General features: G+C 47.9%; 1 protein-coding gene across 1 annotated transcript; it reads left to right on the plus strand.

Annotated features, from left to right (window-relative positions):
• The first annotated feature begins 1,436 nt into the window (after positions 1 to 1,436).
• On the plus strand, positions 1,437 to 9,783 carry LOC123035068 (zinc finger protein 585B-like). The gene is given in 8 exon segments (XM_044452908.1): positions 1,437 to 1,442; positions 1,944 to 2,073; positions 3,203 to 3,313; positions 5,478 to 5,756; positions 5,936 to 6,876; positions 6,938 to 7,451; positions 8,486 to 8,516; positions 9,747 to 9,783. Coding segments are annotated over 8 exon segments (2,049 nt in total).
• Positions 9,784 to 11,466: the final 1,683 nt, after the last annotated feature.

An 11,466-nucleotide genomic window follows, 5' to 3' on the forward strand; every position in this document is an offset into this window, starting at 1 on the left:
CTCACCCAGCTCCGCATCTCCGGCGGCAGGACGGCCAGGAACTGCTCCAGGACCAGCAGATCGAGAATCTGCTCCGTGGAGCGCCGCTCGGCCTTCAGCCACCGGCAGCACAGCTCCCAGAGTCTCCAAGAAGCCCCCCTCGGCCCCTCGGCTTCCCGATAGCAGAAATGCCTGAAGCGCAGGCGGTTCTCCTCTCTGAGGATGGCGTCCTCTCACAAAATGGCCTCCAGCACCTTCCCATAATCCTCCCTGTCTCTGGCCTCCAGGCTCCGAAAGGCCTGCTCGGCTTCTCCGCTGAAGGCCGGCAGGAGCTGGGCTGCCCACTCTTCTCTGGGCCACCGACAGGCCTTGGCCACTTGCTCGAAGGAGGCCAGGAAGGCCTTGGCGTCACCCCATGGGAAATCAACCCTGACTAGTCTTTAGAAGGCCACATACTGAAGATGAAACTCAAATACTTTGGCTACCTAATGAGAAGGAAGGACTCACTGGAGAAGACCCTGATGCTGGGAACAATTGACGGTGTTATGCAAAAAGCAGCGAAAATACTTCTCCTCAAGTTAAATAACCAAGACTAGCATCAGAGTGAGGCGATTCCTTCGTTTATTGCAATAGACGGAGAGAGCCGCTCTCTCAGAATCTCTCCAAAGTACAAACACACAAAACATCCCCTTTTAACCCTCAACCCATCCGCCACAGTCCTCCTCCTTTCCCTCATTGGGTAAGGGACTAGGGGGTTACAGTCTTTCCATCTGCCCACTTCGTATCTCCCATCTCATCCCACTACATACATCTACATATGTGCATTATAATTAGCCCATTGTCTATTCAAGGTGTGTGAGTTAATATTCATCAGCCTATTACGCCTGTGTGTTCATAACTACAAGTTCACTAGTTCACTCCTTTCTGGCTTCACCTTGCCCTTCCACCCCGTCTCATAAAACTAATGGGAGTATGAGATGGAAAGTAGCCTTCCTTCTTCAACCCAATTATCTTTTTCTCCCCTCCACATTCCTTCAGACTGGCTTCATGACTTGGTTGTTTGCCTCACTGTTTCTCAATCACGGAGTTACTTCCTTCAATGGCAAAAGGAGAAGGGGACGGCGGAGGACGAGGTGGCTGGATGGAGTCACTGGGGCAGTGGGTATGAGCTTGGGTGGATGCCAAGGGATGGTGGAGGACAGGAGAGTCTGGAGGAATGTCCTCTATGTGGTTGTGATGGGTCGGGCACAACTTTGCAACTAACAACAACCACAAAAATCAACAACCACAGATATGCAGATGATACCACTCTAATGGCAGAAAGTGAAGAGGAACTAAAGAGCCTCTTGATGCGGGTGAAGGAGGAGAGCGCAAAAGTTGGCTTGAAACTCAACATTAAGAAAACTAAGATCATGGCATCCAGTCCTCTCACTTCCTGGCAAATAGATGGGGAAGAAATGGAGGTAGTGACAGATTTTATCTACCTGTGCCTAGAATCTGAAGGGAAATAATTTGACCACTGCATGCTGTTTTGTGTGTAGACTGAGCCTGTGGGTAGTTTCTTTCACCCTGTTATGTCAACAACAACCCTGCAAGGTGGGTAAGGGCTGAAACAGAGTGGTTAGCCCAAAGCCATCCAATGGGCTTCACAGCTGCATGGGATTATCATGGAGATTATTATTTATTTAATTTCTATACTGCCCCATGGCCAAAACTCTCTGGGTGGCTTGAACTCTGCTTCTCCGTAGTCAAAGTCCCACCGTCTGACTATCGCACCCCATTGGTTAGCTTTAGGCTTTCTCTGCGTTCCTCTTACAGCCCTCTATTGTTTTTGTATTTCATCATTTGTTATTTATGTGTTATTCGATCCTGCTTTTTCCTCTTCCCAGGAACCGCAGGCCGCCTTGAGGCCTTGGCAATAAATCTGGGCTAAAAAAGAGATGTCAAAATAGGCCTTCTTGCAGGGGCCGGTGACCTTTGAAGAAGTGGCCGTCTATTTCACGGAGGAGGAGTGGGTCCTGCTGGAGCCGAGCCAGCGGGCCTTGTACAGGGAGATCATGCTGGAGAATTACTGGAATGTGGCCGCGCTGTGGGGTAAGGAGTCCCTTTCCTTGTCCAGTGGAAGGGAGGGGCAAAGAAGCAAGAAGGATGCTTGCTTAGAGCCTCTGGCTACGGGGTGGCATATGAATGCAAATACAAAGTGCAAATGCAGTGCTTCCTCAGGAGAGAAACTGAGTTAAAACTTACTTGCTTCCCCAAACAAATAGCTTTAAAAGAAAAACATGAAAGAGCACAGAATGGTTATAAAAAAAAAGATCCTTGGAGCATGATGCGTTTAAAGTAAATATCGAGTAAGATCAGAGTTACATGCCTGCGGTGGGGCGGAGTGGGGAGGCCAGAGGGGTTGCTGCAAATACAGATGCTCATGGTGACACTATGTACAGCCATGCGTCATGGAGGATTGTCCAAAGAATTCAGGCAGCCAAGGCACAGAGGAGGTATGGCCCCTCTCTGTTTGCCGTGGGGCAGCCCCACTCATTCAGAGGGGTGGAGTAGGCCAGGCCCTCCCTCCAGGGGGACACCTAGCAGGGGGTGGATCCAGGGTGCCAGTGGTCATGGCTTCATGTAGAACAGGGCAGGCATAATTGTGTGTGTTTGCTTGAAGGCTTTGTTATGTCGAACAGTGAGATGTTTCAGCCTGCACTAAGCTGGATCCATTCCTAAGGCCTTGTTGCAACGAGATGTCAGGTTGTCTCCAACGTATGGCAACTCTGGAGATGAAAGTTCCCCAGAACGTCCTGGCCTTAACAACCTTGCTCAGCACTTCTGCGCTCAAGGCTGTGGCTTCCTGGATGGCATCCATCCACCTTGTGTTTGGTCTTCCTCTTTTTCTGCCTTGGACTGTCCCAAGCAGGAGTGCCTTCTCCAGGGAGCCTGGCCTTCTCAGGATGTGCCCAAAGTAGGACAGCCTCAGTTTTGTCCGTTTTGCTTCCAGGCCAAGTTCTGGCTTGATTCACTCTCTGTCTTCCTGACAGCTCCCTGACAGAGGACTTTCCTGTACTGTGAACCACACAGGTTGCAAGAGTGCCCTTTAAGCATGAAAATGTGATGGCCATCAAGTTGGGTTGCTGTGGACCCTCCTCCAAAGACTTTAGGAGAAGCTCTGTGTCAGATGAGTGTCTCAGATTCCTCCTGAGCACTTCCTTGCCTTCTTTTCCCCAAGAGGGATTTCCACCTCACAAACCTCCCCTCATCTCCCAGCTGGAGCACTGGGACGACCCACTGGAACCAGGCCTTCGTGGATCAGGGGAAATAGGCTCTCACACCAACCCAGGTAAGGTAATGGAGTGCCTCTCTGTGCATAAACCTTTGCCCCTTTTCTGTCTCCAACTGCCCCCTCCAGGGGAGGCTCAGAAAGCAGCAATAAGGGAGGAGGCCTTCTTGGTGGTGGTCCCTTCAATTATGGAACAGTCTCTCTGACAAGGTCTGTCTGCTGTCAGCAGTGTTACCTTTTGGAACCAAGTTAATGCCAGTGTGGTGTCGTGGTTAAGAGCATGGGACTGGGACTCAGACGATCTGGGTTCTAGTCCCCGCTCAGCCATGGGGCCAACTGGGTGACTTTGGGCCAGTCACACACTCTCAGCCCAACCTACCTCACAGGGTTGTTGTTGTGGGGAGAAGATGGAGGAGGAGAATGATGTAAGCTGCCTTGAGCCCTTTGTAGGAAAAAGGCAGGATACAAATAGATAAATAAATACATAAAAATAATGTATCCTCCTTCTTCGTCATTTGGCACTCTGTGATGAGGGCCTTCATCAGGCCTTGAATTTTTTCTTGTTAATTGTTTCAAATTGTTTTTTGATATCTGTGTGTCTCTCTGCATCTTGTTTTTATATGTTAGCATGTAAATAGTTTCATTATCATGTGCTTTTAATCATAGAATCAGAATAGTAGAGTGGGAAGGGGCCAAAAGGCCATCAGGTCCAACCCTCTGCTCAGGGCAGGACTCCCAGTTAAACCATCCCTTTCAGATGGCTGTCCAGTTGCATCCTGGAGGCCTCCAGTGTGGGAGAGCCCACCACCCCCTTGGGCTATGGGTCCCACTGTCCTACTGCTCCAACAGTCAGGAAGTTCTTCCTGATGTCCACCCAGAATCTGTAACGGCTTCCTGTAACCCGTTATTCCGTGTCCTGCACTCTGGCAAGATCGAGAAGAGATCTTGGCAACAGTCTGTCACAAACTCGTAGAGTGCTGTCTTACTGCCCCTCAGTTTCCCCTTCTCCTTAAGCTTTGCAAACGGCCCCCTCCTGCCAGACAGTTTGGGCTATTGGGCAAAAAATATATAATAAAGGAAATGAGATGATAATCCCACTGATCGATGCGATGTTGCACTTCATTACGTTGGGCAACCCATTTATCACCTTTCCTCCTTGGAGCTCAGGAGTGTGTGTGTGGTTCTCCTCTGCTTTGATCTTCACAACAACCCTGTGAAGTAGGTTAGACTGGGCAAGAAAGTTAGTGGCCCAAGTTCACTCCTCCTCCTCCTCCGTTGCATTTATATCTGGCCTTTTTTCTCTTGCGGAATACAGTAGTATGTTGTAAGCCGCCCCGAGGCTTCGGCAAATGGGGCGGCATAAAAATGTCTTAATAAAATAAATAAATAGTGGGACCGATTTGTAATAAATAAAAGTACAATTGTACTACAAACACATTTGTCATTGTTATTGTGTATGTATGTACATATTTATTTATTTTAAAACATTTTTATCCCGTCCTTGCTGATAAAATGTCTCAGGACGACTTAAAATAATCAAAAACAGTAATAATAATAAAATTACAATCAATAATAATAATACAATAATTAAAACAAAGTACAAAGCAATACATAAATAACATTCATAATTCTGCAAAACTAAAGAAAGAAAATTCGACTGTAATCTTAAAACATCTAAAATCCTTAATTCTTAAAATGATGGTTGAATAAAATGGTTTTTACCTGGCGCCAAACAGAGCATAAAGTCGGCGCCAGGCAAGCCTCTCTGGGGAGTGTATTTCACAATCTGGACGCCACTGCAGAGAAGGCTCTCCTCCGGGTAGACACCCTCTTTACCTCCTTCAAGGAGGGTTCCTGGAGTAAGGCCTCTCCTGTTGATTGTAAGGGGCATGAGGGCATATAGGGAAGGGAATGTAAGCCGCACTGAAGACCTGCTGTGGTAGTACAACACAGACCCCTTCTCTCTCTCCATCTGTAATGCTCCAATGCATTGTGGGAATTCTCTGGGCAACCCACTTGAGGGAGCCAACTTAGCCAGACAACTTTCTGTTGTCGTGGAATGTTTGCTTCAACCTGTTGTTCATCCCATAACCAGCCAAGGGCTGGCCAACCCTTTTAGTACAGAATTTAGTCTTTGCTGGTGCTGAATTTTTTTCCTGTGGGATTAGGGTTGAGCACTTGAGTCCACCCAGCTCTGCTTATAATTCTGTGACTAATCCGGCAGGTATCCCTCAGCTGCCGGCCAATGACGATGATTGCAGTCCAGTAGAAAGACCAAAGTCAATATCCCTGGAAGAGGCCAATTGTTTCTGTAGTCTGAACTTAACTGTACATGAGAGATCTCACACAGCAGACAAACCCTACCAGTGCTCCAGCTGTGGGAAAGCCTTTGTTCAGAAAGCATACCTCATTACACATCAAAGAACCCACACTGGAAAGAGACCATATCAATGCCTTGAGTGTGGAAAGAGCTACCCACGGAAAACGTCCCTTGCTGTACATCAGAAAACCATGCAGGAGAGACCGACTCATGCCCTGTATGTAAGAAGAGCTCCAGGTACAAAAATAGCTTGAGTAAGCACAAAAAGAAGATGCATGAGAGAATCCATACGGGGAGAAAACCTATCAGAAAACCCATCTGCAGCAAAACCTTCCGTTGGAGACAAAGCTTCATTTTGCATGAAAGAGCACACACGGGAGAGAAGCCCTATAAATGCCCAGAATGTGGGAAAAGCTTCTTGAGCCCTGTGTCCCTTATTGTTCATAAGAGAATCCACACAGGAGAGAGACCCTTTCAGTGCTCAGTCTGTGGCAAAAGCTTCAATTGGTGACAGAGCTTCATTTTGCATGGAAGAGCGCACATGGGAGAGAAGCCCTATAAATGCCCAGAATGTGGGAAAAGCTTCTTGAGCCCCGTGTCCCTTATTGTTCATAAGAGAATCCACACAGGAGAGAGACCCTTTCAGTGCTCAGTTTGTGGCAAAAGCTTCAATTGGCGACAGAGCTTCATTTTGCATGGAAGAGCACACATGGGAGAGACACCCTACAGATGCCTAGAATGTGGGAAAAGCTTTGTGTGCCAGGTGTCACTTATAGTTCACATGAGAATCCACACAGGAGAGAAGCCGTACCAGTGCTCTGAGTGCAGGAAGAGCTTCCGCTGTAAGCAGAGACTGATTTTGCATCAAAGAGCCCACATGGGAGAGAAACCCTATCAGTGTCCAGAATGTGGGAAATGCTTTGTGAACTGAGTGTCCCTTATCTTTCACCAGAGAATCCACACAGGGGAGAGGCCCTGTCAGTGTTCTGAGTGTGGGAAAAGTTTCATTAACAAACAAGCCCTCAGTAAACATAAGGCCATCCACACAGGGGAGAGAAGAAATTTGTGCACTGTGTGTGGAAGGAGGTTCTCTCAAAAAGGAAATCTGATGCGACACATGAAAATCCACACAGGAGAGAAACCCTATGCCTGCCCCACCTGTGGGAAAAGTTTCATCCGGAAAGTATGTCTTACTGAGCACGAGGCAAGCCACAGGGAAGAGAAACCGTACGTCTGCCCTGAGTGTGGGAAAATATTCAAACGGAAAAGAGGGTTTCTCACCCATGTGAGAATGCATGGAGAAGCCATAAGAATCCCTGAAGAAGGCCATTAATGGCACAGAGTCCCTTCTTATGAACACAAAGACCCTGAACAAAGAGAAATGCCATCCATGCTCGGCATGTGGCAAGAGCTTCCACTCAAAGTGTCACCTTATTGCGCACCAGAGGACCCACACGGGAGAGAAGCCATACCAGTGCACAGAGTGTAGGAAAAGCTTCAGCCAACAGTCCTCCCTTAATACACACCAGAGAGTCCACACAGGAGAGAAGCCGTCGTTATATACGGAATGCGGCAAAAGCTTCCCTAATACAAGCAACCTGGCGAGACACCAGAGGATCCACACTGGGGAAAAACTGTTCACGTGTCCAGAGTGTGGAAAAAGCTTCAATCAGAAAGCCTCCCTGGAGGCCCACAAGGCAACCCACAGCAAAGAAAACCCCTTCTCCTGCCCAGACTGTGGGAAAACCTTCAAGCTGAAAGTGTCGCTCTGTACCCACCAGAGAACGCACACAGGAGAGAAACCCTATGAATGCTCTCAGTGTGGGAAAAGATTTATTAGATGTTCGCAGCTTCGAAGACACAAAAAGACACACAAAGGTAAACAGCAGTATTGAGAGGAAACCCCTTGTGGCCTTAGTTTTTTTCTTAGTAATCTTTAAAAAATAAGGCTGCAGATTCTCCATTTTAGGAGGTGAGTTTGCTTGCGAAGGGAAAGTCTAAAATCACCTACCATGAGAGCCAGTGTGGTGGTTCAAATGTTGGAGTGGGGAACCAGGAGATCTTGGTCATGAAGTTTCCTGGGTGACTTTGGGCCAGGCATAAAGTCTCAGCCCAACCTACCTCACAGGGTTGTTGTGAGGGTAAAATGGAGTTATGTAAGCCATCTCAAGTTTCTCACAGGAGGAAAAATAAGGGAATATCCATGACATGTGATGATGATGATGATACTGTGGGAAAGGGTGTGACCCAGGCTCAAGCTTGGGGTAGGAAAAGGCTTTTCTTGAATGTGCCATAATACAAATATTGGGAAGATGCAATAGTCTAAGTGTTGCCAAGAATGTAAGACGAGTTCTTTTGATCAGGCCAAACTCCTGCCTAGTCCAGCATTCTGCTTATACCGCGGCCAACCAGCCACCCATGGAAAAACCAAAAGTAGGACATGCATTCAGTCACTCCGTTTACATATCACAACCTGTAGTCCAATTTAGGCTCTCTGGGTGACTTTCTGGACAGGATATCAGCAACACCCTCCCACCCATATTCCCCAGTGACTGGTGCACACAGGCATAGTGCCTCTGACTGGAGGTAGCCCATGGCCATGAGGACTAGTAGCCATGGACGGCCTTGTCCTTCATGAATTTGGCTGGCTCCTGGTGGACTATTCCACAATAAAACCAACAATAAATAAATTCCACAAAAGAATATAATATACACATCTCCATAGGTTCAACTAAAAATTGTATAGGTATAGTAGCATAAAATCAATCCATCTGGAAGATAGAACAGTCTTTGCCCAGCACTGAAATGCTAGTAATGAAGGTGCCAGGCAAGCTTCTTTAGGGAGCCTATTCCAGAGATGGGGGGCAACCAGAAGCCCTCCTTCTGTTTGCCCTCATTCTCCTCTCTTTCAGAAGGCCCTCTGGCCCAGATCTTAGCAGACAGGTAGGCAGATTTTCAGGTATCCTGGTTCTAAGCCATTTAGGACTTTATATGTCAATACAAGCACTTTAAATTGGGCCTCAATTTAAGTTGAGCTTAACTGGTGCCAGTGCAGGTGGTATAAAATCTTTTGCCAGTAGCTGCACAGCCCTATTTTGAACCAGTTGAAATTTCTCGACTTGTCTTCAAGGCAGCCCCATGATGAGTGCATTATACTAGTCCAATCGGGATGTTACCAGAGCATGGATAACTGTAACCAGGCTCCGTCTGTCCAGGTAGGCCGTAGTAGATATATCAATCGCAACTGAAGGAAGCTGAAATTGGATTTGCTGCTCCTGTTGAAAGAAGCTCAACACCTCTGAGTTAAAGGAAGCAAAACTCTGACTTTTATGAGGGGCCAAATTGATTTGAAAGTTTAATTTTTTAATGTGTTCTCTCTGTTTCTCTTTTTGGCAGGGGGTAGGAGTGATGTTTTCTCTTATTTTAGCAACCTAAATTTTAATGAAGAAAAAATGGTTATTCGTTTTTTCCCCTTGACAAACTTAGGTGCCGTGGATCAACTGTTTCTTCGGATCGATCATAGTAGCAGTCCATGAAAGAAGACATATGGTGTGAGATCTTCCATATTTTAATATCACTCCAGAAAGGTCCATGAAACAGTGGCATTCTTCAGTTGTTCTTATAACAGCAGAAAAGAAAAGTTTGCCAAACTAAATAAGGAAATGAAGCTTGGTTTGTCCCTTAGCAAGCCAAATTTGGTGTGCCGGATTCTTGGATCGAGTTCTCACAGGAGACTGTTTCTATTAGAAAGGGCCTAAAGTCAATAGATTCCCAGGGTTTAGTTGCTAGCAGTCGAGCCATTTAGATTGTGAAGGTACATTCTGGCATGCTTCACAAACACTTGTCTTGAAAAGGACTCCATAAAGGAGCACCTCTGCCAGGGAGCCTGGCCTTCTCTTGATGTGCCCAAAGAATAGAATCATAGAGTTGGAAGGGGCCAGAGGGCCAGAGGGTCCAAGCCTCTGCTCAGCACAGGACACCCAGTCAAATCATCCCTCTCAGATGGCTATTTGGCTGCATCTTGAATGCTTCCAGAGTGGGAGAGCCCATGACCTTCCTGGGTCATGGCTTCCTTTGCCGTACTGCTCTAACAGTCAGGAAATTTTTCTTGGTATCTAGCCAGGATTTGGATTCCTGCAACTTGAGCCCCTTACTCCATGTCCTTCACTCTAGGATGATCGAGAAGAGAGCTTATCCTTCCTCGTCGTGACAGCTTTTTGAGTACCTGTAGAGTGCTATCCTATCTCCCCTCAGTCTTCCCTTCTCAGGGCTAAACATGCCCAGTTCTTTCAATCTCTCCTCGTAGGACTTTGCTTCAAGTCCCCAGATCATCCTTTGGCCTCCTCTGAACTCCTCTGGCAGCCTCAGTTGTCTTATTTTTGCTTCCTGGGAAAGTTCTGGCTTGACTTGATCTGAGACCCCCTTCTTCATCTTTCCATCGGTCCAGGGTATTCACCAAGCTCTCCTCCCACACCACATTTTCAAACACATCCGTTTTCTTCCGGCCAGCTTTCTTCCCTGTCCAGCTTTTACACCCATGCATAATGATTGGGAATACCAGAATTATCTTGGCCTTGGTCCACAGTGAACGAAACCTATTCTTAGCATATGCATTTAAGTCATAGCCCCATCATGACAACGGGATTAAAATGGGCTTGCAACAGCAGCGGGTTGGATCCAGTGGCCTTCTGGCCCCTTCCAACCCTACTGTGATTCTAGGGTTTGCCTTTGCTGCCCTCCTCACCTGCCACCCTCCAAGTGGTTATCGGGGTGGCTTGGGGGCTATAGGGCCCTACACTTTGGCCCCAGTTTGCAACCTGAGCTGCAGCACCAATGTGATATCTTTTCCTGTAAACAAAATATACACACTTCTGAAATGTGTACACACAAAGTCTGCTTTGCTGCATAGCCTTTGTCTACACACACACACACAACCTCTGAACATCCAGTCTTCATGATTTCACCCTGGGGTGGGGCGAAATTCCCAAAAGATCCTTGAATCAGGCCCTCAGGACAAAAGATGCTCAAATTTGCACTTGCAAATGTGGAAAATATGCTCTAAAGTCTTTAGACCTCTCTGCAGGTTTGTTTTCAGGATTCTGTCTCCTAAGGGCACCCTGTGTGTATGGGCAGGAGAGAGGATTTCGGGGGGAAACTTCCAGCAGAAACAGGGTGGAGAAGCAAGAAGGGAAGCTCATGGGGGCAAAGATCCAGCCCGCCTGGGGGAGCTGAAGCCCCGAAACTTCCTTTCCACAAGTGCCACTGGACAGCAGGAGGGAGGTGGGGCAGGAGGACTTACAGGGATTCGGGGGTCCAGCCTCTGCCTCTGTTCAGTGCTGGGGGGAAGGGAAGAATGCCGGGAAGAACTACAATTCCCAGACACCTTTGCAGCAAAGGAGGAAGAAAGCGGGAGGGTGCGGCCGTAAGACGAATCTCAGCCGGTCTTGGACTTGCCAGGCTGCGCGGCTGATTCCTTGCAGAGCAGAGACTGGGACACAAAGGCGGGCCTGGGGTAAGCGGGTGCCCTTGTCTGGATGGGTCAGGGACAAGGACCGCGCCGGCGGATCTGATGGATAAGCCGAAGGGATGCTGGAGAAGGTGCGCGCATGCGCGCATTTTGGGCGATGAGCGCGATCTGCGGTTGCCAACTTTTCCTCCCGGCCAGTGCTCCTCTGCCTTTAGCGGAAGGCAGATGGCCTGTTAGACGGTGATGAGTGCTGCTACTGTGCTTTTCATTAAGAATATCGGCTCTAGGGTGTGGTGTAGTGGTGAAGACTGGGACTGGGACTCAGATGATCTGGGTTCTAGTCCCCGCTCAGCCATGGAGCCAACTGGGTGACCTTGGGCCAGTCACAGACTCTCAGCCCAGCCTACCTCACAGGGTTGTTGTTGT

The sequence above is a fragment of the Varanus komodoensis genome, unplaced genomic scaffold (assembly GCF_004798865.1).
Source record: "Varanus komodoensis strain SLA01 unplaced genomic scaffold, ASM479886v1 scaffold76, whole genome shotgun sequence".
Lineage (NCBI taxonomy): Eukaryota > Metazoa > Chordata > Lepidosauria > Squamata > Varanidae > Varanus > Varanus komodoensis.